The sequence below is a fragment of the Coenobita brevimanus genome, chromosome 47 (assembly GCF_032717465.1).
Source record: "Coenobita brevimanus isolate Jiangsu-jjx chromosome 47, ASM3271746v2, whole genome shotgun sequence".
Classification (NCBI taxonomy): domain Eukaryota; kingdom Metazoa; phylum Arthropoda; class Malacostraca; order Decapoda; family Coenobitidae; genus Coenobita; species Coenobita brevimanus.
Window position 1 is genome coordinate 6,176,850 of NC_137000.1, and position 26,578 is coordinate 6,203,427.

The following is a 26,578-nucleotide window of genomic DNA, read 5'->3' on the forward strand; positions in this document are numbered from 1 at the left end:
GGACAAGGGCAGCTTCAGCTTGCCGTCCACCTACTTCACGTCCAGATACGCCTGAGGTTGCAACTACTACTGCTAATAATAATAAGAGAGGCCTTACCTAAGCTGAATAAATCGTCAGGTAGGAGCAAGAATAAATTATACAAGACGTCACCCAGATTCAAGGGGTTAAATACACAAGGTCTCAAGCTGCCATACATTCATACATTCTTTTCAACCCCCTTTTTAAAATCAGGATTCAATAGGCTGTTTTATTTTCTTTTTATTTATCTTCTCTTATCACACCGCTCACTTTAAATCAAGTTCTTCTTAACCCCTGCGAGAGCATGAGATTCTTTAGTCAGGTTGATGATACGATTCTGTTCAGCTGAGATGAGATTTCTCGTAATGAAGATGTTAGAAATTTTCATCATTAACCTATTAATTCCGATGACACGATTTTTATTTTATTCTTGCTGTTTCCGGCCGATTCTGCTGAGCATGAAAGGCTTCTGAAAGGGGTTAGATATAAGATTCATTAATCCCTTCACAACCAAAATGTCTAAGTTTAATTATAACAGCCTTTAAAGGTCCACAAATAAACTAGAAAATACGCCACCAAAAGGAAGGGGTCATCCTTTGAGTAACATGTCTATTCTTATTTTAATCAAGTTGCCACTTTTTTTTCTTTTTTTTTTAAACAAAGGATAGAAGTCTCATGGTGGCCTGATAGACACATGCAGCCTTCTTCAACTATTTAATTTCAAGAGGCCATTCTATGCCGAATGAAATAGTCTTTAAGTAGCAAGCATGAATATTATGTCGAATAATTTGCATAATTTGCCATTCATTTCCTCCACTCCTTCTTAAAGCCCGCCCCCCCCTTTTTTTTTTTTATTAAACCTTATATCTTTTGATAAGAGATATCTTTGTCTTTCAAGCAATATGTATTATGTATTTGCCTTTACATTTATATCCTGCTGCTCTTTTACGTCATACAGTTATACATTGCCCTGTCTCACTGTAGGAACTACGAGTTAATGTGTGTGTGTGTGTGTGTGTGTGTGTGTGTGTGTGTAAATTGGGTGTGTGTCGCCCTGCCTGAGCTACCCCCTTTTTTTTGGGGGGGGGGGAGGGGGGAAGCAGCCTAGGTATATAGATAGATAGTTATACGTGGAAGATGCAATTATGAAAAACAAGTTTTACACTATTTCTTTATTAAATTTTATACCTTGAACAAGGCATAAGGCGTTATCACATTACAAAATTATACAAATTTCTGTGTGTACACAAAATTAACTGTACAAAAAAGGAAATGTTCATGTCAAACTATTTACAGAAACAAAGAAACTTGCCCCTTGTGGCGGCAGGTCCAAGCTATGTAGTAGCTACATTTTGATTTGGCGGGGAAGGTGTCACATCCACAGCTTGACACATTAATAATAATAATAATGAAAAAAAAAAAGAATAACTCATCACGTGACACAGGAGATGAGCCGAGTGGGGCGGCCTAAGCTAGCCCCGGGATACACTGAGCCAGAATTCGCAAATAAACTAAGAGTAAATTTCCTTTCGTAACTATGATTTGTTATCACTTGAAAGACAAGAAAAAGAAAGCAAAAATAATCTCGTATCTCCTCCTCATCCCGCATAAACAAATCCCAGTTACGCCAGGGCAATGATTGTACAGTAAGCATTTATTTGCGAATGCGGTCACTGAGTCAGCTCCTGCTACTCTGACTCCACACAACATTGCACAAGTTTGTTCTCGCTTAAATACACAATAAAAGTACACTGCGCACTCACACCTTCATTTGTCTGGTAGGCTAGACGCTCAGGCCAGTCGGGCGTCATAACAAGTTGAAAACATGTGTGAGTGTGTCCAAGGCGTCCATAAATTGGCGGAAAATTGAAGGGGGAAACAATAAGGGTATTGGGTTGGCACTGTCGCCCTCCAACCTTTATGGGGTGTGGGTTTGGGTGTGGGAAGGTGTAAGTGTGAGTGCGGATGTGGATGTGGGTTTCGGTGTGAGTAGATGTGAGTATGGATGTGATATGGGTTTTATGTGGATGTGAATGTGGGTGTGGATGTGGATAGATTTGGATGTGAGTGTGGGTATGGTGTGGGTTTGGATATAGGTTTGGGGGTAGGAGCGGGGCTTAATGTGGGATGCTGTATTATTAATCGTATGTGGATGTGGGTGTGGATGTAGGTAAGGGCGTAAGTGTAACTGATGAGACATGACGGAACGTTGTTTCGATGTGGATTTGGATGTGAGTCTGGGTGATTCTTATATCGGTGCGGCGTAAGATGATCTTGCTGGAATGTGGGTGCCTGAAAACATGTACTGTGGGTATGCAAGATCAATAGAATACAATGTGGGTGTGGTGTAATTATCTTAAGTGATGTGACTGTAGAGTGGATGGTGTGTGGGTACAGTGTGGATGTGCTATGGATGTAACAGTATAGGCGTGGGTGTAGTGTGATTATGGTGACAGTGTCGTGTGTAGGAGCACTGGTATAGGTGTAGTGTGCTTTGATAGTAGTGTGGGTATTGTGGTAGGTGCAGTGTGGTATAAGTAGTTAAACGGGTAATGTGAGTGTGGGTATCGTGTGGATGTGGTGTGGGCTGGAAGGTTGGGGGGGAGAGGGGCGAAGGGGACTTGGCACAAATCAATATTCACAAAACCCATCACCTGACAACACACTCATCTGCTACTTGGCACTATTATCATCCTTCCCAAGTCCTCGAATTATTCACGATGACACCGAATTATTCTTCACAGCCTCTTGTGACTGAGATCGCTTAAACTCGCTCCACTTTGTTTATCGTACATTTTTAGGTAATCACGGCACAAAGTACACAATAATAGGAGTCACTTATAAAAGGATTTAGGCACACGTTTCCCTGTCCACACCACGACTGCGAATGTGGAATGATTCACTTGGCACAAACATGGGTATAAATATGGCAATACTGAGTGACGATAGGTCGGGAAATATGTGTAGGAGAACTTAAAGACCGAGGATGAGAGATGTAGGAGAGACCTTGGGGATAGAAGATGGAAAATGCGAAGGAAGAGGAAGTGGGAGACTGCATGATAAGCGAGAAACGGGACGGAAATATAATAAAAAGGGAATGTTAAACCATGATAAGTAAGAAATGGGGAAAAAAAAAATCCAATTTAAAAAGCAACGAGGTTAAAACAAAGCTAAGACTGATTTTGGGGGAAGTGATGTTTGAAGAAATGAGAGGTGAGATGACTGAACCGTAAGGATAGACTTTCGTGAAATAGGATGGGGAATTTCATCGTCGTAACTAGGATTATGGGGACGTAAAACTGATTGTATTGTTCTCTATGAGTGTTTTAAGAAAGTATTCCGTGCAAAAATGCAGAGGGGAACAAATAGAAAAAAATCGAGGTATGACAAGAGATTTGCTTGATTACAAATGAAGTGCAGAGGTAAGATGATTATGGAAGCCATGAAAAAAAAAAATGCTCGATTAGAAATGACGTTTGGAGGTGAGATGATCATACAATAAGGGAAAACATAACTGCTTGGATAAGAATGAGGTATAAAGGCGAGAGAATGAGAAGAAGTTGGGTGAAGTCGGGAATGTGCTGCCAGTGAAGGGTTGTGAGCGTGTGAGGCAACCTTGGCACAATAATATACAGTACATAAACTCCTGGTGTGGCACATTTTGGTAATTATACATGAGAGGGAAAGGCGGTGTTGCAGGAGTGATCTGCAAACCAGTACCCCTAATAGTAATAATAATAGTTCAGGCACAACACTTGTATATTTGCTTTCTGTATTTGCATTGCACATTTATTCCCAGTTCAGCACACAACAGAGCCTAGGTGTCATAACAGTTTCCTTCGATAAACACAGTTTTGTTTCCATTTTGAGGTGAGGGTGAGGTTGGACGGGGTGACACGGCTGCACCTCTCACACACCCTCACCCCAGAGCCCCTGGCACGTCTGAAGCACCTGACTGTTCACTGAGGATCACCCTAGTAACGAATCACCGAGGTACTGGATCAACGAACACACTTTTTTATATGATAACGATGAACGAGTATTTGTTAATGAGGGAATGATATAATAACACTGGTCAACAACACGATGAATGAAGTAGCGAACAATGATGAAGATGAAACAGAGCACTTGCAAACAGCACCACTTGTTCTGACAACACTGTAGCACTCAAGTGTCCCAACCAGTACCAGGCCTGCACCATCAGTTCTCATCACCAAACTCCACCCAAGTTGGTTCAGCTGGGTGGCAGTGAAAGCAGCACTCGCACTTGCCTCTTGTCAGTTTTGATCTTAACACCTAAGTATTCACAAATATACATACACAGAGACACACAGGATGCACCTTGCAACTGAGTACATCTAGCAACATCTTGCCAGTTAGTATATCACATTAGAACTTGGCCACTAGCACAAAGAATGAGGGTGCAGTCTGCCCTTAGTTAGGGTCATAACCCCCTGGAGCCCCTGCTGCCGAGGACGACAAGGAAGAGGGAGGCTGCCACGGCTGTGGATGTGGCTGTGGTGATGGTGATGATGGTGATGGTGGTGGTGATGGTGGCGGTGAAGAAGGGGGTATAATGACGGCTATATCCTGAGTTCTGTTTCTGAGCCCGAAGAAGCCCCGGCCATGAGCCCCGCTGGCCCTGGCCGCTGGCCCACTGGCCGGCCATGGTGCGGCGTGGACGTGGCAGAGGTTTGGGCTGCAGCAGCAGCAGCAGGGGAGGTGGCGTGGCTGACACTGCCTGGAGTCATGAGCGGAGAGATGGAGGGGGAACGGGTGGCCAGTGGGGAGAGGGAGGGGCTGAAGGAGGGGGACATGGCGGGAGAGGTGAAGGAGGACTCATGGCTAATGGGGGAGCGGGGTAGGGAGGGAAGAGTCAGCTGACTAGTGCGCACTGAGCTGAGTGCCACTGGGGCGATGGAGCGTGGCGCAACGCTCGTCAGCAGTGGTGGCGGGATCGTCTTTACTTGGGGATTCAACATTTTCTTTGTAGGTTCTCGGCTGTAGTTGGGAGCAGAGTCGTCCTTGAGCCGTGCAATCTCCGAGAATACATGTGCAAGTGGCTGGTACTGCGGTCCCCAGTCTAACAGGTAGTCCCAGTTGTATGATCCCTGCAGTTCCTCCTCACTGTGTACAATAGAGCTCAATGATCCTGTCATGGAAGGCTGGCTCTCGTCCCCGAATCCAAAGGCTCGAGTACCATCCATGATAGAAGAGTCTTCCTCAGGTGTTACTTCATTCAGTTTGGCATATATGAGGTTGCTGATGTCCATGCCGTCTGCCTCACCCCCTCCTTCGTCATCAAACATATGCATACTCTCCATGGAATGTGCAAGATCTTGTGAACCTTTAGTTGACTCACTTTTGGTGGTGTCAATACCCAGTCTTGCAAGGTACTCCTGGGTATTGTGAACAGACACGTCACTCATGTTATCATCATCACGGATTCCAGAATCTGGCAGACCGAGTCTTTCCCGGAGCTTCTGCTGCTGGATGAGTGGTCCCTCATTAATCATGCGAATTTCCTCGTCCTCCACATCCTCGTTATCATCAGCGCTGCCCCGGCCACTGCTGGCACTCTGACTCTGCTCACTCATCTCAGAAGTTGTGTTGCCATGGTGATGGCTTCGTTCCCCATGGTGGTCGTAATGAGGTAGGTCGTTGTAGCGTGGAGGATACTGTGACAGATCTGCTGGGGCAGAGGGAGGAGGTCGGATATCAATGGTGTCAAAAGAGTTGTCAAATTGGTCTGCCATCACAGTTTTTCGAGCACGTTGGTTTCGTCGGTAAAGGAACAAAAATGCTCCACCAAATATGAGGACAAGGAAGATGAGGGCAATGAGGAGGCCAATGGCCCAGGTGGCCAGACCGCCAGAATCATGACCTCCAGTGGTTGCAGGTGAAGTGTTATTCCAGGTCCCATTCTTGCCACCCACACTCACTTCAGCCACAGCCACAGCTCGGAGTGATCCCACCAACCCAGACGTGGCCATCACCTCCAGCCGTGTCAGTCCCTCCTCCTGCACCCCACTGCGTCTTACGGTAATTTCTCCAGAGGTACGATTGATTTTGAATATACTGGAAGATGTGCGAAGGGAGTAAAATACTCTGCCATCAGGACCGCCATCCTTATCTGTTGCTTCCACCCTTCCTATTACCATACCTGCCTCCATGCTGGTTGGGACAGCAAAATAATAATTACGTTCCATAAACTCTGGTGCAAATTCATCCTGGCTCTCAACATTGACCTGTACCGAGACAACAGAAGACTTGCCACCAGCGTCAATTGCACGAAGCAAGAAGGAATATGTCTGTCTGACCTCGTAGTCAAATATGGCTTTGGTAACAACAATTCCTGTACTGTAGTCAATGCTGAATTTGTCCATGTCCTTACCACCCGGGATGGAGTAGTTGAGAGCCCCGAATTTTCCCTTATCTGCATCATTAGCATGTGCTGTGAAGACAGACGTGCCCACAGGAGAGTTCTCAGCCACAAACTCTAGATACTTGTCAACTGGAAACTGTGGTGCATTGTCATTTTCATCCTGAAGCGTGATGAGAACTGTGGCAAGGGCTGAAAGTGGGTGGTGACGACTGCCATCAGTGGCTCTTACTATGAAACGGTACTCTGCCATGGTGTCAAAATCAAGAGTCTCCCGAAGAGTGATAAGACCTGTTTCAGAGTCCAATGCAAACACCTGACGATCATTGCCAGACGTGATATCATAGCTGACACGTGCATTGTCACCTGCATCATTATCCGTTGCTGAGACTTGAAGCACAGAAGCCCCAACACCGAGAGACTCACTGACCGAGACAGCATACTGGCTCTGGTTAAAGACTGGGGCATGATCATTGATATCATCTACTGTAATGACCACCTCTGTTGTAGTATTACGAGCAGGGCGGCCTCGGTCAGTTGCCATAGCCACCAGGCGGAACTCAGCTACCTTCTCACGATCAAGGGCCTTCACAAGCAGGATCTCGCCAGTGCTGCTGGTGATCTGGAAAGCTCCAAGCTCGTTTCCACCAACAAGCTGGTAATCAATGTTGCGGTTATGGCGAGATTCATCCATGTCAGAGGCTGATACTCTGGTGACCAGGTGTCCACGTGTAGCATCCTCACTCACATGAGCACTGTTGGTGGACGAATTATTAGACATCCATAACAAACAATATTAAGTATTGTATCATATATATCTACAGACTGAAGTGGGATTCATTATATATAGGAAAATAATATGTAAACTAAAGTTATCTAGTTATGAGACAGTAAAAATGAACAGTGTGGTGTTTAGAACATTATGCAGTCGTTTAAGATGGAGATTATTAAGTAAAATAAGGTATCTCAGAATCAGTTTGTGCAGCAAGACTGTCAAGAACCAAACTGTAAATGATGCTCGAGTACATACGTGTAGTCTTCCCTGGAGAACTTCGGAGCATTGTCATTAACATCAGTAACTTGTATTCTGACAGCTGCCACCGCTGCCATAGAGGGTCGACCCCCATCCCTGGCAGTCACCACAAGCTGGATGATGGGATGACGAGGGTTGTAGTGGACAGACGAATTGGTGTAGATGACGCCTGTTCGTTCACTGATGTAGAAACCGCTGTCAGAAGAGCTACCAAGGCTATAGGTTACTCGAGCGTTGTTACCAGCATCTGCGTCAGTGGCATTCACCTGTGAAAAGCATAATAATCAAGGTAATGTATTTTACACAACATATTTTGATGATAGTTACCCTGTCATGCTGAAACAAAACCTATGAACTGAAAGTAACATATGTCAGGAGTAAGTCCATAAAGAAAGTGTGATCATATTTAAACATATTTATCAACAAAACTTGGGCAATGATGAATAAGGATGGAAGTATGGAGACTGATGTGCTTGAGAGGGTACAACAAGGAAGAAAGGTTGCCGGTTCTTTGAAAACAGTGATAAGAAACAGGAAATTGAGCATGGAAGTAGAAAATTCGCTGTATGATACTATGGTGATATCAACTCTAACATATGGAAGTAAAGCTTGGACCTTACTGGAAGGACACAAGTCAAGAGTGAGAGCAATGGAAATGAGTTATCTGAGAGGAGCATGAGGAATGAGGAGCTACAGGGAGAGACAGACTGACAAATGAGGAAGTAAAGGAGCGTTATATTGTTGATGTGGATGTGACAGAATGCGTTAGATCACTGAGGTGGTTGGGACACGTGGAGAGGATGGACAGCGAGAGACTAACGAGGAGAATGTATGTGAGTGAAGGGGAAGGCCAAGGATTAGATGGAGGGATGGAGTGGAGGTATACGAGAGAGGGGGGTGTGAGCTGGGAACAGGGCAGTGAAATGGCGGGGGACAGGGCGACATGGAGGCGATTTATTTGTGGCCACCCCTTAGGGATTATGGCGTCTAGCAATAGATAGACAGACAGATCAACAAAAATTCAAAAGACTTAAACTTCTGCAGGGAGTGCGGTACCATAATACGCTATCTCATTATTTAGTGTGCTAATGCCAACATAAAATCTCACCCTAATAACAGAGGTTCCTGGTTTTGAGAGTTCTGGGAGAGCCACTTGGTATGCTTGGCGGGTGAAGACTGGGGCATTGTCATTCTCGTCCACTACTTGCACTGTTATGGAGGTGGTGGCCACATGTGAGGTATCTGATGCCTCAACTTGTAGATTGTATTCAGCTCTGGTCTCGTGGTCCAGTGGACGGGCGAGTGTAATTTTCCCACTGAATCGATCAATGCTGAACATATTATGAGGGTTTCCAGTGCTGGCAAAATTGTATGTGATGGCAGGGTTGGTGTCTACATCATTGGCAGTGATGGTGGTGATGACAGTGCCAACTTCAGAGCCTGAAAAGGTAGGAATATGATGTTACTTGCATCTAATATTCTACAGAGAGGACGAGAATGAAAAGAAAAAATACAAGAAAGTGAGACTATTGTTACAATTAGTACCAACTATTGAAAGGCATGACAAGAACCATAAAGTCAATGAGTACCTGAACTATGAGTTATTCCCACTTTATAATAAATATGTCATTAGTATCCCACCATGTATACAAGAATGAGAAGTTACATCATGGAAGAAAATGTTATAAACAATACCAACCTTCTGACACCTGGACAATGGAGTGAGGGGGAAAAGTGGGTTGGTTATCATTAGCATCAACGATGTTAATCCGAAGTGTGCAGGTGCCAGTCAGCTGTGGAATACCCTCATCTGTGGCAATGATAGTCAGCTTGTATGCATCACGAATTTCTCTGTCCAGGACAATGTTGGTCTTGACAATGCCAGAGAATGGGGGATCGATGACAAAGGCATTGTCATGGTTGCCGTCTACTATGTGATAAACAACATTAGCATTAGTGCCCGTGTCGTCATCAGTGGCTGAAACCTGCATGACATAGGCGCCCTTGTTGTAGCCTTCCCATACTGATGACACATAACGATCTTGAGTAAACCGAGGTGCATTGTCATTCCGGTCTACCAGGGTTATCCAGACGCTGGTGTATGCATAGAGCGGCACTTCACCCTCAGCCTGAGCTACAATGATGAGTTTCAGCTGTGGTAGTGTCTCGTAGTCAAGCCGCCTGGGATCACGCACTCGGATCAACCCAGTGTTACTGCTGATCTCGAATATATTATCTTCATTGCCAGAACCAAAGCTGTAAGCAATCAGCTGCCGCCGACTGTCTGAGCGCACAGCTGCTACTTGCACCACATCTGACCCAGCAGGTGCATTTTCACTCAACTCTGCTGTGTATGAGGCATTTTTGAAGTGAAGTGTGGTAGCAGACGAGGTATCTCCAACCCTTATCTCTACCAGGCCCGTGGAGGACAGAGGAGGTCGGCCACGGTCCTGTGCCACAACCTCCAGGTGAAAGAGGTGACCACTCTCCAATCCCAGCTGCCGGGTGGCTGTCACTACGCCAGTCTCAGGGTTGATGCGGAACTTGCTGTTGGCTGGCTCATCTACAAGGCTGTTGGAAGAGTTGCAGTATAGATGTATTAATTTTGAGACAGCTTTTTGCATGAAAAATATATATTTCTAAAAGTTTCTATTTACCCACAATATTATACTAAGCATCGGATGATTCTGCAGAGAAACAGGTTTTGCATACGTCGGAGATGCTGACATATTTTTGTATTACTGTACCAGACACTTCAATGTTAGTATTATGTTCCTAACAAACTAATATTCTTTATTTACTATATTCATGTGTTTGCAGATTAATATAACTTAAGCTAAGATTATCTTTGAAATAAGACTAACTACTCCCCCTTGCCCCCAGCTAATCCTGATCCCAAAAGGACCCCTATGGAAATATGCGGCAGAGGCCTAATTGGGTTATCCTTGGTTGGTTTCAAGCATGGCTGATACTCGTACTTATAAACACTTGTTCAATGCTTAATGTGCCACTGTGATTGTATATGCCAATTCGAATAAAATTACTATTATTATGCATTTGCTGATGTTAATATTAAGCAAGTGTCAAACACTGTCTCTTCAATATGTTAGCCTACAGTCACCGACAAATTAATACATTAATATAGTAATTAAAAATAAAATGTAACATTCGTCAGTGTACAGCAAAGCCCCAATGTGAGCCATTATATTTCATCCTCAATTTATACAGTATCTTGTGTTGTTTCCTCACCTGTAGACAATCTCTGCATTGATGCCCTCGTCCTTGTCAGTGGCTGTGACTTTGAGCAGCTCCTGGCCAGGCTGAGAATATACTGGCAGCTTTATTGTGAAGGGATATTCCGAAAAAACTGGCTTGTTGTCGTTGACGTCTGTGATGGTAATTTGAACTTGAGCTTTCTCAGAGCGAGCATCGTAGCGTCCGCCATCCGTTGCTCTAACCTCAAACGAGTAGACATTCTGCTTTTCACGATCAAAGTACCTGGAAGGAATGAAATAATATTGTAAGACATGACAGGAACATTTCATACTGATATGTAATGTGTAATCTGATTTTACAAGTAAGTGATTTTTTCTTAATTAGCTGCAAATCTAATGAGCAATATAATGGGTGAATTATAAATAAAAGTTCATAATTCTTAATATTTTATTCTTACTAGCAAGGTAAAACTTACCCAGCGGTTGTGATAACTCCTGTTTCATTATCTATCTTGAAGAGCCACTGCGTTTCATTACTGAGGGAGTAGGTTATACGTGCATTCTCGCCATGATCCTCATCAGTGGCGCGCACTGTCAATACCACAGTGTCAGGTGGTGCTGCCTCTTGTAGTGTGGCTGTATACCTATTTTGGGAAAACTTGGGATCATTGTCATTTTGGTCCTCAACAGTAATGGTGATGTTACAGATGCCTTTCAGAGGTATTTGGGATCGATCCTCTGCAGTTATCACCAGAAAGTATTTGGCCTGAGCTTCACGATCCAATGGTCGCGATGAGAGCTTGCCTGTGGACGACTCGATGCTGAACTTATTGTTTATGTTGCCATCTGTTATTGAGTATCTGACTTGGCCATTTAGTCCAGCATCTCTGTCTGTGGCCAGCACTGTGTGGATCACTGAGAGGTCTGTGTTCTCGGGCACACGGAGGGGGTAGCAGGAATCACGAAACTCTGGGGCGTGGTCATTAACATCAGTGAGAGTAACGAGGACGGAGGCTGTGTCATACTGGGCTGGGAATGAGCCATCTCGCACGTACACAGTCAAGGTGTATTGGTCCTTCTCCTCACGATCCAGTGTGGCCATAGTGTGGATGGCACCGGTGGCTGGGTTGATACGGAACTTATTATCACCAATGCCAGCAGGGATGATGTAAGTCAGGTTGCTGTTGCTGCCATAGTCTCGGTCTGAGGCTGTGACACGGATGACGGAGGTACCTGGGGGTGCTCCTTCAGACACGTTGGCACGGTATAGTGCTTGGCTGAATTTGGGGGGATTATCATTGACGTCTTCCACAAAGATTTCTATGACCTGAGTGGCTGAACGAGGTGGTTGTCCATGGTCACTGGCTGTCACATTCAGGCGATACTGCGTGGCCCTTTCCCGGTCCAGTGCCTTCACTATCCTCAGTATCCCAGTCTCATAGTCGAGATCAAAGCTGCCGTCTTCATTGCCAGAACTTATGATATATGTAACACGGCCATTGTCTCGAGAATCTTCATCAGTGGCAATGACATGTAACACTGGGTAGCCTCTAGGTTCGTCTTCCATTATGTCAACACGACTACGGGAAACAAACTTGGGGGAATTGTCATTGTAGTCTTCAATTAGGATACGAGCTGTAACAGAGGCCTGGCGGCGACTGGCTTCGTCACGAGGCTGATCTGATGCTGTGACCACCAACGTATACTCTTGGTATTCCTCATGGTCCAGTGGCCCCATCAGAGTCAGCATTCCTGTGGTGGAGTCCAGCTTGAACACCTTCTTGGGTCTTTGTTGTGTTAATGAATATTGAACATATCCATTGTCACCAGAATCCAAGTCAGTGGCAGTGAAGTTCCACACAGGGGTGCCGATCGCCGTGTTCTCACTGATGGAGAAAAGGACAGGGTCGTCTTTGAAGACTGGAGACTGATCATTCTCATCCTGTACCTCAATCTTCACATTAATGATCGAGCTTTGTGGATTTGTGGCCGAGGAGTCAACAGCTTTTACCTGCAGCATGTACTCAGTGGCCAACTCGTAGTCCACCTGCCGTGACGTGAACACCTGCCCTGTAGTCTTGTTGATGTCGAAGGTGCCATACGTGTTACCTGTGAGGATAGTGTAGGTGATACGACCATTCTCTCCCCCATCGCGGTCTACAGCCATCACTGAGCCCACTTCCTCCCCCACCTTCACCCCCTCCTTCACTTTGAACACCATGGAGGAGGCTGGAAAGGTGGGGCGGTTGTCATTCAAATCCAACACTTCTATCTGTATGATCTGTGTGACATTCCTGGGTGGGTTGCCCTGATCACTGGCCATCACTGTCACACGGTACACTTGCTTTACTTCATGGTCCAGCACCTGAGAATAAAGCACAAGTTAATCAGTAACGTAGTCTGAATATTTACTAGCAAAGGTATAAATGGAATAATTATTGCTGATGCGAAAATGCACTCTTACAAGAAGAGTTTCACACTCCACTACTTGATGAACTATACAGATGATCTGTATTTGACACCTTAAGTGTCTTGTTTTATTTATTTTACATTGATACAGTATTCTCTTGTATATTTTTTTAACCTTTTTACTACTTGGTACAATTAATACAGAAATGAATATTAACATACTGTATAGAGAAACACTATAAAGTACTACGGAAATGGCACTAGAAAACTTCCTTAACTCATGAGGACGTCACCCTGTGTATGATAGGAGAAAAACATTAAAACTTACAGCAAGGAATAAACTAAGATTAACCGACAGATGGCTAGGATTCCTCTCAGGCAGACAAACTCGCATGGTCTTATTCTCAGCTAAATGCCTACTCAAGGTCCTTCCTGAGTTGAATTAAATTTTCTGTAGGAAGTAGGAATGATATTCAGAGCTCGTATCTTGTACTGTGGATTTGAAATACCTTAGTGGTGGTGATGACTCCAGTGCTGGGATTGATGGTGAAGGCGCTGTCGTCGTCATTGTCGTTGGTGGTGATGAAAGAGTAGGTAATGGATGCGTTGTTGCCCTCGTCCCTGTCTGTGGCTCGCACCTGTTAACATACCGGATACTTAGAAATTTGAACCTAGAGCAGTTTACGAGTAGAAACCAGGGATTTCGTGAGCTGTTGAATGACTTACAAATCGGTGTTTCAAACTGTCAGTATAAGAATTCGTGATTATATCAAACTTCTTCCCGGGGACCACTCCACCTTCCTGGAATTTTTCTTGTTATATCCCTCCCTCCCTCTCCCTCTTTCTTACCTGCAGGACCTCCGTGCCTGCTGGCTGCTCCTCCCTGACGCTGACGGAGGGCTCCCTGGGCTCGATGAAGGTGGGTGAGTTGTCATTAACGTCTGTGACCAGGACTCGCACCGTGGCCCTGGCGTGGCGTGGCGGGCGGCCCTCATCATGCACCTCCGCAGTCACTTCATATACCGCCTTCAGTTCACGGTCCAGCGCTACCCTGGTCACAATCTCGCCTGAAGGAGGAAGAGGGAGTTTTTGATTAGTTTCATCTGAAGACGAAGAAGATTTAGACTAGTTACACCTGAAGAAGAAGGAGGCTTGACTAGTTTTACCTGAAGACGAAGGAGGCTTACTAGTTACACCTGATGAAGAAGGAGGCTTTGATTAGTCACAACTGAAGCCAAAGGAGGTATAGATTAGTTACAGCTGAAGAAGGATGTTTAGACTAGTTACACCTGAAGAAGGATGTTTTGATTAGTCACACCTGAAGACAAAGGAGGTTTAGATTCCTTACACCTGAAGAAACATGTTCGCCCTAGTTACACCTGAAGGAGGTTTTATTAGTTACATTTGAAGACGAAGGAAGTTTAGATTTGTTACACCTGAAGAAGAAGGATGTTTAGACTAGGTACACCTGAAGAAGAAGGGACCTTTGACTCACGACACCTGACGAGGACAGGTCCTGCTTAGCTGCACCTGAAGAGCAACCAACTTTCTACCTCTTCCTTAGTGAGTCCTCCATCTCTTCTTCTTCCTCCTCCTCCTCCTCACATATCATCATCATCACCATCCCAACCGTATAGTCCAATCCAAAATAGACCTTAAACTAAGGCTCACATTCGTCCAGTCCTGTCCATACTCCTGCGCTCTTACACTGTCACCTGTAAATATAGCTTTAACTTGGAATGGATTATAATTACACGTGATGGAGTTAGAGTGAGGGAGTATGGGTAGGTGTGGAAGGTTGTGAATCGTGACCAAGTGTTACACTAACTTGGAATGGATTATGAAAGATGAGAGTGAGGCAAAATCAATAGTATAAGGAAGATATAGCACAAAATTAGAACAATGAAACAGCATATTCACTGAAATGGGCTTATGCATATTACACCTTGCTATTCCTTTGCGGACATGGAGTGTATAAAGAAAAATACAAAAATATATTCAATGCCGGATTTACCAAAAGCGCAGACTAACTTTATTTATTTATTTATTTATTTTTTTTTTTTTAGCGACTTTGACTAAGAGGGGTATAAGCTAACTGAAATCGTCTGGGATAGTCAGAGTAAAATAAAAAGTAAAAGAAAAAAGCGAGAGTGTGGTAGGCACGACAATAATAAGCTTTTAAAGAGGTTTCGGGATGGGCAGAGCGAGGATTGAATCTGTCTGAAATAACAAGAGGAAGTCACTGAAGAACATGAGCTAGGAGGCTGAAAAAAAGAAAAAAACTGAAAATGTGGGAGGAAAAAGGAGACAGGGGCAAAGTGGTTTCCTAAGAGACATGAGGTCGGAAAAGAAAGGCGCATGGTTAAAGAAAAAAAAAAAATGGATACAAAAAAGGCGGAAAATTTAATGAACTTGAGGTAAAAGAAAAATAGTCTATAAGAGCAGAAAAAAAGGCGATAATAATGTAATATATATCGGTATCTATCTGTCTATATAGTATACACTCAGAGAGAAAGAGAGAAAGAGAGCTAGATAGATGCTGTACATGGAGAGAGAGAGAGAGAGAGAGAGAGAGAGAGAGGAGGTAAGAATGTGGATCCCCGGTGAGTGGTAGACAGTAGACGGTGGGAGGACAGGAACAAGTAGCGAGTGTGAGACAGGCTGGGTGACAGGGCAAAGGCGGTACCGGAGTGATGAACGGGGAAGAGAGAGGGGGAGAGGGGCGAGGGGAAGAAGGGGAAGTGGGGAGGGGAAGAGGGGGGGAGGGTGCCGAGAGCGCTACCTGGCCGGGTGTAAGTATGAGACTCTGAGCAATACCAGACTGTACAAAAATATCAATACTGGTAGTTCTGAAGTTCCCTACGTTCACACCTCCTCCCCCTACTTCCCCTCCCCTTCCACAGCTCCCCTCCCTTCCCCTCACCTCCTCCAGCCTTCCAAGCATCAAGATACCCCTCGTGACCATCTGGATAAACATTTAGAATTATGGGACTGGACGGATCGGTATGAAAATGAGGTAGAGGCGGGGCGCGACGACCCCCATGGCGAAGGGTGAATGGCGGGGCCAGCTTGACGCGCCAACACACATACACACCCGACACCACCACGGCCCCCCACACACCACACACCACCACAACATTATTATTAACACACACACACACACACACACACACACACACACACACACACACACACACACACACACAAACAAACTTTATTAACAAACGTATACACTACACACACCACACCGACATAGTTTATAAACACACGCACAAACTACACACACCATACCAAACATCACAACCTTCTTAATACCTGTACATACTACTACTTTATACACATTCATTACACACATCACACTTCATTGTCATATTCAGTCACAACATACACCACAACCTTTGTAACACACACCACTTTATACATACAGTACAGCCCTCTTAAGACACACTGCCTTTCTAAACACTCATTGCACACATCACACCTCATCTTTCCACACACACGTTCTCAGCACACACACATCAGATCTCATCACAGTTCACTTCATCACTTTATACACACTAGAAAGTCACAACACCACGAGGGCTCCTTCAACCTCACCTCACACCACAAGTTAATAACATACGCCACTCAACACATACCATACTATACACCACAACCTACTTAACACACGCACTTCACACTACAGTTTTTATAACACACTCCCATTATACAAATTTATCACTCTATGGAATGGAGCCTTACTACCCACACTGTTAGTATATACCTTCTAAACGCACCTTTCACAGTGTATGCATCACGACATACGTATTGCAAGCTTATTACACACACAAGCAATTTATACCTATAACACACACCACTCACAACCAAACACAACTCGTAAACAGCTTCACTCCGATGACGTGTTTCTTAACTGTATACATTGCTCTCTTTGGACGATTGCATAAAGCTCAGGAAAGATATCTCGTATTGAATATGTTAATGAAAATTGTATCTAACCCCTCCAGTTCTGTATGACCCTCTAAAGCTGAATAAAATCGTCTGGAGATAAAAAGGAGAAACACAGTTTCATTGGACAGAAGAGTTTAAGTCTCAGACAACTCACCTGTAGTTGGGTTGATTTGGAAGGACCCGTCAGAGGGCTGGAGGGAGAATCTGAGGGAGGCGTTGTTGCCCTGGTCCTTATCTTCGGCCGACACACTTCCCACCACAGCACCTGAGCCAAGATTCTCCTCCACAGTGAACTCGTACACCTGCAGTAGACGAGACGGATGGTTCTATATTATGCTGTTTATTTTGGATTGGTAAATATTGGGCTTGCCTTTTTTTCGTTCTTCTTCTTTTCCATGCTGAAAAAAAATATTGCCCTTTCCAAAAAAAAGTGAACTAAGGAAAGTCAGTACCGGTATAAGTCTGTTTGTTCAGTTATTCTTCCATCTGTTGGCAAAAGCATCAACCATAGCTGGAAGCCTGCAAGAACAGTTTGCTTAAGAAATAATAATAATAAAAAATAAATAAATAAATACACGAGAGGGCCAAAATGAAAATCTAACTATTCATATTCCCTGAATCGTTATCTATTAAGTTATTAATCTGTCAGTCTTCAGTCCAACTGGTCCTTTAAACTAATGAAGTAACAAACGTAAATGTGATGACAGGTCGCAAATTTATTTTCAGATGAGTAGGACATTTCTGAACCCTGTGCTCAGTTTGGTCTAACCAAAGTAGATTAAACTAGCATACCATGGCCTAACCTGGGTTTGATAGTTTAACATAGCCAAGCCTAACTTAACCAAACCTAAACCAATCTGAAGAGACAAGAAAGGCCAAACTCGGCTTCATTCCGGAAGTATGGGGAAGGTTAGACATGCCGAGGTGTACTTACCTGTCTGGAGAAGGTTGGCGTGTTGTCGTTGGCATCGAGGACCTTGATGGTGACTGAAGTGGATGCGGTGGACACAGGGGTGCCGTTGTCAGTAGCCACCACCGTCAGCACGTAGCTGTCTCGCGTCTCACGATCCAGCACCTAATGGCGAGAGGGAGAGAGGGTTGTGTAAGAGGTGCTGCTATAAATGAGACTTGATATTTCTGATCAGTATACGTTGGCGTTAAGCTTTAGATGCAGGTTAAAAGGTAGCCTATCCAAAAAAAGATGACTATTATGCCGCATAAACTAAACCAGTAAGTTGAATGCATAAGCCTGAAATACTGATACCCTTTACTACAAATCATGCAACAATGAAACAAATGCTAACAATACACTTCCAGTATGTTTTTATCATCACATCCACCAAGGTATGTACTCGCCATCACATCTACCAAGGTATGTACTCGCCAGACTTCTTTTTTCACCTGTAAATTAATGGATAATCTATGATGATTCCTTTTGGGCTTCTTAACTCAGTATGTTTATGTATCTGTATCTGCACAAGTCTGAATATGGTCTACTAAATTACCGTAACAATTCATGTATGAGTGGTGGTGCGTGAGGAGTGATGGTAAGCTTTGACAGGTGATAAGAATAATGGTGGCTGATAAGAAGCGAGTGATATGGAACTATAATAAGTGCTGACCCATTTCCATATCTATTTTCTGAGCTACTTAAGCGTTACTAACCTCCTTCAGGTAGAGAGAGCCGGAATTGGGGAAGACACCAAACACGTTCTCGTACTCCTTTTCCTTGATGGTGTAGGTAAGTCTTGCATTATTTCCGGTGTCTCGGTCATGCGCCGTCACCTGCAGGAATTGCGAGTTGGCGGGCAGAGACTCAAGGACGCTCACAGTGTACTCCTCCTCGTCAAACACCGGAGGGTTATCGTTGACGTCCTGCACCTCGAGGTTGACGGTGAGGTTGGAGGAGAGGCGTGGATGGCCCTTGTCCTGCGCCCCGATCACCAGCGTGTACTTCTGTACGTCCTCGTAATCAAGTTCTTCAGCCAACATCAGGATGCCTTGTTTCTGTGGGGACGAAAAGCAAATCGTTTTTAGGTGAGTGACTGACAAGGAAAGCAACCAAAACCTTCTCCCACACTAAGAAATGCAATAGTCAGATTAACAATCCAGATCCTAATTTCAGTTCTAAGTGCGTACAGCTGAGGTAAAAAGACCCTACCCAAGAAACCTGTGGTCAGCCCAAGAATAGACCTTGGTTGTGGGTTAATCCTTCTGAGTTCCCTTGTCATTATTCATTATAAAAAGTTACCTGCAGTATACAGTAGTTACTGTCTATAGTTCTAGGTTCAGGGCACCTTAAATCACTGTGTAAAATGCAGTAATTCAATTGAAGAAATACATTTTGGCTATTTGATAACAAAAAAATCACAGTTAGATATGTTCAAGATGTCTGCAGTTCACTTATCGTTCTAAAGGGCAATGCTAATTTTATTGCCATTCTGTCATCGTGTACAACACATTTATACAATTAGAGACATAATCTTATGAATATTGGTTACGGTTATTAAAAACAAACACCAAGCATTCTTCTACTCCAAGTTGTTATTTTCCATAAGCTGAATGAAACTGTCTGGCGTGGCATACAGAAAATGAAAAGGACCTCATTACACTGAATGTGTTAAATGGCATCATGCCTCACCTCGTCTATGAGAAACATGTTGTCTGGGTTCTGTGCGAGGCGGTACGTGACGACGCCGTTGGAGCCAGAGTCGTGGTCAGTGGCGTGGGCGGCGTAGATGGCCTCGTTTAGTACCGCGTTCTCCCTCACTGATATCTTTACAGTGCCTACGTCGAACTCAGGAGCGTTGTCGTTCACATCGTAGATGCTGATGTTGACCTGGTGTGAGGGAGAGATGACACGAGTAAGAGCATAATCGTAGATAGGCCAGCAAGGCAAACGTGGATCACAGAACAAATGTAAGTCAGAAAATAAATGTAGAAAACAACACAAATCTGTTATAAATGAAACTGGAAGTGACTTTGGTAAGAGAATAAGCATGGAAAGACTCATACGGCAAACGTGGATCACTGAACAAACGTATATAGGAAAACAAATATATTGTAAGAGAACAAACGAAGGCAAGAGGGCAAACAAATGCAACAGAACAATTACAGATTTGAGAGGAAACCAACGAGAACACGACCCATATACTGTATAACAGACGATGACACAGGCTGGGCACTTAAATCTCACTCATCAACACATTTTCCGTCTCTCTTGTTCCCTTTATCACTCATTTGTTTTCTCTCTCCCGCTACTAACCTGAGTGTGGCCATACGTTGGAGGGTTTCCTGCCGTAGCGAGGACGTTGAGGAGGACGAAGGGATGACTCTCATGGTCTAAGAGCGAGCGGGTACTGAGGACTCCACGTAAGCTGTCTATGCTGAAGTAGCCATTCGGATCACCGGAGTAAATGTTGTACCGAACCTCGCCTCCGCCTGTTTGGGAAGATTGGGGAGAAGTGTGTTAGGAGTGTGTGAGAATTGGAGATGATGAGGTTGGGGTATGGTCTGGGTGTGGGGGGTGAATCTGGGAGGGAGGTTAGCCGAACAGGCTGGGTGAAAGGAAAGTGAAATGGATGGGTTAAAGAAAATGTGGATGAATAGGTGAGAAGACTGAGTGCGGAGTCTGAGTGAAAAGGTTGGGCTGGGTGTGGGGAGAGATTGTAGGGTTGGAGTGGGGAGTGTTGCTACGTATGGGAGGGAAGAGAATGGGGCATGAGGATCAAATGTTGAAAAGTGGTATCAGTATTGAGAAATCTAAGTGATAATAGCATAGAGTTTGGGGGGACACTGAGGGGTGGGAAACGGAATGTGGAAGAGAGTGACAAGGAATGGGAATAGAGAGAGGGTTCTGGTAGTAGTATAAGGGAAAAAAGTGATGATAGAACAGGGTGTGGAATTATTACGTGGAATGGCCCGAATGGGGGAAGGGGGTGTCGCGAATCGTGATGGGGATTTGTGGTGGGTTAAGAATGACATGACTTAAAAGATGAAATGTGTACAGTAAGTTCAAAAATACTAATAAACTTAATGTGTGACAAAATAGTTGTGAGGGGAAAAATGCAGGAAACATGTGCTTTTTCTTCTAAAATTTACGATTCTACAAAGCTCATCCACAGAGAGACATCTGTGTAGTTAGAAGCGCTAATGTTGCAAAGAACTTGGGTCTCTACCAGCTATCCACTGTCAGTCCAGTCATCCATTAGTCATCTAACCACCCAACCCCTCTCCTAGCAGCCTCACCTCTGCCACTGGACACCGCCGTGACAGTGCCAACGGAGGAGCCCTGAGGGACGTTCTCGTGTGCTCCAAAAGTGTATCGCGGCTTTTCGAAGATCGGTGGTTCCTGGTTCGTGTCAATTACCGAGATGGCCACCTCAGCGTCCACCACAGACCTGCAACAGTAATAACAAAAACCAATAATTTCATCATTATTACTGCTGTCATGAACGTTATCAGTATTACTATCATCAACACCTACCACAGACCTGCAACAATAATAACAAAAATCAGTAGTTTCATCATTATCACTGCCACAACAAACGCTATCAGTATCAACATCATCATCATCATCTGCCACAGACCTGCTGTAACTAACAACAAAGACAATAATAAGTACTTTCATCATTATCACTTCTGTAATAAAAGCTATCATCTTTATCATCATTCTGCTTGCCCTATTTCCCGTCTATAACTGGGGTGGGTAGAGTCAAAGAATAGGACAGGGAAAGCCAAAAAGTGGTAGGCGACCTGTTAGCCCTTAAACCTTGGGGGACGACGTATCTTCAAACTATGGCTAATGGCACGATTTTACTCGCCACTAGAAAACCTTCGGAAGTTTGAGGATTAACAGCGTACAGTAAAGTGGATACCCCTTCCCCTCCCCCCCCCAAAAAAAAAAAAAAAAAAAAGTTACTGGTGACAGGATACTTCTCGTCCTCTATCAACTGCCTCATCTCTATCACTGTTTTCTTAGTGTGTCACCTACAGCAATGGTTTTATGTTTCTTACCATAACAAATATTTCCTTACCGAGTTTCTTCTCTTGCAGGTGTATTTCGGTTTTTCGTTTTGACCTGGTGCAATAATAGGTTACTGACACCAACAGGACTACTAATAAGAATACAAATTCTAATGCTAATACCAGTACTCATCACCAATTTTAGCACAGACAGTATTATACAGCGTTCAGTACCATTTTGATAACTACTACTAATTCTGCTATGACCTTTAGTTTACCCTGTCGTTCCACCTCACCTCCTGTCTCCGATATCTGCTCTACCCTTTTCACTTAAACTTGGCCTAAAATTGCCATCCCTCCATCTTTAATGTTGATGTGTAACAAATGATTAACACTCGAATATACTGATATTCGCTGAAAAGTGCTATGGAAAAGATGCACAGCTGTGGCATTGTCTTCTTCTGCCACTGAGCTACGTGAAATAAATACTCGTAAAATATAAAAGGACAAAAATCTGGGCTCAGTTAAGGTGAAATACAATTCTATCATAGCCCATAATCTACCCTTCTGATCAACCTCTTCTCCACCGTACCTGAGTCCACCTCCATCCCTGGCGGATACGTTGATGTGGTACATGGGCGTGGCCTTGGACAGCGCCCTCGTCACGAAAATCTCTCCTGTCTTGCCGTTGATGTGGAAGATCCCGGCGTCGTTACCTCCCACAATTTCGTACGTCACCTGAAGAGGCATGGAAGAATTATGACGCAAATGAATGAACATCAGTCGATGAAGAATGACAGGAAACTACCAGCATGATATTCCCGACACAAACTTCTTACTCTGTACATCTTTAAAGAATAATATGTAACAAGTGCAGCACCCTCAAATGTTCAAATGGGTGCGAGCAAATAAACTAACGAATTACTCCTTTATAATATATTAGAAAACTAACTCCGTCCTGTGAGCATTTTACATCTCAGAAATCACAGAATATGTTTTCCCATTTTCAATGCGGTCTCTGTAAAACTGCCCAAATAATCAACAAGACCCATATCTTTCTGTAAACTATTACCTCCGTCCACCTAATTTTTCCTGTGTCGACCAACTTTCACCAGTGTCAACCAATTCTCACCAACGTCGAAACTCTCACTAGTTTCCAGGCTCTCATTTACCTCTAATCTCTACCCTACTTCCACCAGACCCTCACCTGTCCATAAACATCAGCATCCTTGTCCGTGGCGACGACAACGACCACGGGTGAAGAGAACTTGTGCTGCTCACGGAGGGACACGTTGTACTGCTGCGGGTAGAACATGGGCCGGTTGTCGTTCACATCCAGGAGCTGGATCTTGACGGCCGCTGTGGTGCTGAGGCCACCTGACGGGAAGGAGTGATATGATGTGGTGTTAGATGGAGTGTTAGGTGAGTTTTGAGACATAGGGTGGTGTTAGATGAAGTAATGGGTGAATTTTGAGATATGAGGCGGTGTTAAATGGTGCGAAGTGTGAATTATGAGATATGGGGTGGTGTTAGGTGAGTGCCAGGTGAATTTTTTTAGCCGCCAGAGCGAAAGGAGAGAGATGTTAGGTGACGTTATATAGACTGTTAAGAGAGATATGAGATGGTGTTAGGAGGAGCGTTAGAGAGATCTCAAGTGTTGTTAGACAGTGTGCCAGGTAAATTTGTAGCCACCTGGAGGGAAAAAGATGTGCGAGGTGATGTCAGTTGGTGTGTTGGATAAATTTTGAGGTATGAGGCGTGTTAAATGAAGTGTTAGGTGCAGTTTGAGATATGAGATGGTGCTCGATGGAGTGCTGGGTGAAATTTTAGTACTGGTTTTCGCTTTGAGTAACCTTCTGTGCCGTTCATTACATTCTCCCTACTTTGACCTTTTGGCATGTTGCGTGGTACTGAAATAACCAACAAAAGGACGCCTGCGGGTCTAACCGAATGCACTCTAATCACATGTGGTCCATCAGGATTTAATTCCAAGGGATGACTGGAGTTTATTGCTCATATGTCACTCAGGGACGAACACCTGATCATTCTTTTTAAATGACTGATCTCAGTAACCTAGCCCCGGGCCCCTACGTTCCTGATGGGGCAATGAAGGATGAAGCAAAAAAAAAAAGAGAACTTTTATTCCTCTCTCTCTCTCTCTCTCTCTCTCTCTCTCTTGCCTATATCCTTCCTTTCCTCTTTGGAGCCTTCCTGGTTATCTATCCTTGTATTTAACTGATGGAATAGTTTTTGCTGGTTACAACTTTCCCTTTACTAAACAGCCACGAAGAGGCCAACGGGTCTGCTATTGTCTGTTTTCCCTTGTACTTCATCCATGTTCCCATCATGCCTCTACTCTTTCACCTTCATTCGCCCTTGTAGTACAATGAGCTATCGTTTAACCGATTGTATTCAGCATAGGGAGATTTTTCAAACTGAGGTGGTTAGACACAGCCTTCATTAGTATCTTCTCAACTAGAGGGTTTTCCTAAGCAAAAAAAAAAAAAAAAAAAAAATTCAACTAGAGGGTTTTCCTAAGCAAAAAAAAAAGAAAAAAAATCAATTGGTAGCAGCAAGAACATAATAAAAATTCGTCGATGGATTAATATTCATCTGCTCTGCCTTCCGTCCTTCGACCTTTCATTAACCTCCTGTATTCATTCACCCTTCCCTCGTTAACGGGTAACACCTTCCAGTCTTCCTCTCCTTTTTAATCTGTCATACCCTGCTTCCTTTCCCCCTACTTTTAATGAGCCATATCCTGCTTCCTTTTTCCCTTTTTACCTTCAGGTGTCCTCCTTTCATTAACCTGCTATACCTTCCATCCTTCCTCCCCTTTTTCTTTACCTTTTATCACTCACTCCTTCATTTTCCTATTAAACTCAACTTGCTTTATCTCTACCCTGTCTTTCATCCTTTCATTTCATTTACTTATTTTCCTTCTATTCCCTGCCTCTAGTTCCCTTTCTTCTCCTGCCGCTTCATTCTCCCATTTCTTTCCTGCTATACTCTGCTTCCGTTCTCCTTTTACCCGAGGTTCTTCCAAACGACCCCATCTCCAATCCTTCCCTTATACCTGCTTCCTTTCTGTTCCCTGCCTAGACTCTCCTTTTCTTCCCCTGGCGCTGTTTTGTCCGCTGTTTTTAAAATGAAAAACTAAAGAACAAGAGAATATTGAGGAGAAGAGAGTCAAAATCAAGATCCGTTCAATTCGAAACGCCTCGACACCTAACCTAACCTAATCAAATCTAACCTAGCCTAACCATCAACCAACCTCTATCGGTGGCCACGACAGGAAACTCGTACACGGCCCTGGTCTCGTGGTCCAGCTGTCCCGAGATGCAGATGTCGCCAGTGACGGGCCGGATCTCGAACTCCTTGAACCGTTTGAACCCATCCCCTATGGTGTAGTTCACGATGGCGTTCACTCCGCAGTCTGGATCCGTCGCCGATACCTGTGGAGGAGAGAATGGAGTTAGAATGGAGTTTGAATGGAGTTAGAATAGAGTCAGGGTAGGGTTTAAATGAGGTTAGGAGTTAGACTGTGGTTAGAGTACTGGGGGGGAGATGATGGGGTTAGCATGGCAGAGTTTAAGAGGGAACTGATAGAGTGGTGTTAGAATGAAGTTAAATTTGGAGGTAACAAAAATAACAACAACAACAACAATAATAATAATAATAATAATAAAGAGCGCATACCTTCGCTAATGCAACTGCCTTTAAAAAGGATCCTGATCCTGATCCGTGGGTATAGGATCCGGATCCGGACCCGGATCCGCCCCCAAAACTTTACAATTCTATCTTGGTCCATGGCCCACCTTTCCACAATATTTTATTAACATTCACTGAGAGCTTTTGGAAATATTGTGCGGGATACCACGGACCCGGGCCCAAAATTTAATCATTTCTTCCTTGGCCCATAAAATCCGTTCCTAATTTTTTGAGTAATCCTGCTAACAGACAGACAAACAAACCAACGCGGAGAAAAACTTAACCTCCTTGGCGAAAGTAATAATAATAATAATAATAATAATAATAATAATAATGATAATAATAATAATAATAATAATAATAATAATAATAAAACATTAAAACAAAATAACAATAACAACAACAACAACAACAATAATAATAATAATAATAATAATAATAATAATAATAATAATAATGCAGCTGCAGCTCCAGCTTCTTTCTCGTAAACTTCTTAACCCCTTCAATCCGGTGACACTTTTTCGTTTATTTCTTGCTGCCACCAGACGATTCTCCTCAAATACACCTCTGGCTGGGGAGGGGGGGCAAGAATCCTTCCCCAGTATCCTACTTGTCGTAAGAGGCGACTAGATGGGTCATTTTTGTCTCCAGTCTCTCTCCTTACTGTCCTCTTCTGCTCTTCTGTCCTACCTCTCTTCTTGATATTTCCGTGTTTCTTCTGGTTTTTATTTTCCCTCTATTCCTACAGTGCAATAGAGACTCATTATGGCTTGGTGCTAGTTCTTCACAGTTCCTTCCTTCCCCTCAAATCAGGATAGGCCTCCCGTTCTGAAGGAGCTAAAATAAAGGGAATATATGACTCTTGCTAATCAAAGGGTCTTTCCTGAGCTGAAGAA

At 43.9% G+C, this 26,578-nt stretch overlaps 1 protein-coding gene across 1 annotated transcript in view; it reads right to left on the bottom strand.

Moving 5' to 3' along the window:
• Positions 1-4,602: 4,602 nt before the first annotated feature.
• ds (dachsous cadherin-related 1) overlaps positions 4,603-26,578 on the bottom strand; it is a 42,114-nt gene continuing 20,138 nt past the window's right edge. The window contains exons 2-18 of the mRNA XM_080271728.1: positions 25,246-25,426; positions 23,179-23,348; positions 22,564-22,709; positions 21,255-21,406; positions 20,272-20,447; positions 19,648-19,845; positions 18,672-19,013; positions 17,941-18,081; positions 17,161-17,308; positions 13,908-14,125; positions 13,568-13,696; positions 11,126-13,014; positions 10,684-10,932; positions 9,134-10,005; positions 8,543-8,874; positions 7,432-7,700; positions 4,603-7,156 (exon numbers count right to left, since the gene is read on the bottom strand). Of these exons, the coding sequence (XP_080127854.1) occupies positions 4,603-7,156; positions 7,432-7,700; positions 8,543-8,874; positions 9,134-10,005; positions 10,684-10,932; positions 11,126-13,014; positions 13,568-13,696; positions 13,908-14,125; positions 17,161-17,308; positions 17,941-18,081; positions 18,672-19,013; positions 19,648-19,845; positions 20,272-20,447; positions 21,255-21,406; positions 22,564-22,709; positions 23,179-23,348; positions 25,246-25,426 (8,166 nt within the window). The remainder of the gene's footprint in view (positions 7,157-7,431; positions 7,701-8,542; positions 8,875-9,133; positions 10,006-10,683; positions 10,933-11,125; positions 13,015-13,567; positions 13,697-13,907; positions 14,126-17,160; positions 17,309-17,940; positions 18,082-18,671; positions 19,014-19,647; positions 19,846-20,271; positions 20,448-21,254; positions 21,407-22,563; positions 22,710-23,178; positions 23,349-25,245; positions 25,427-26,578) is intronic.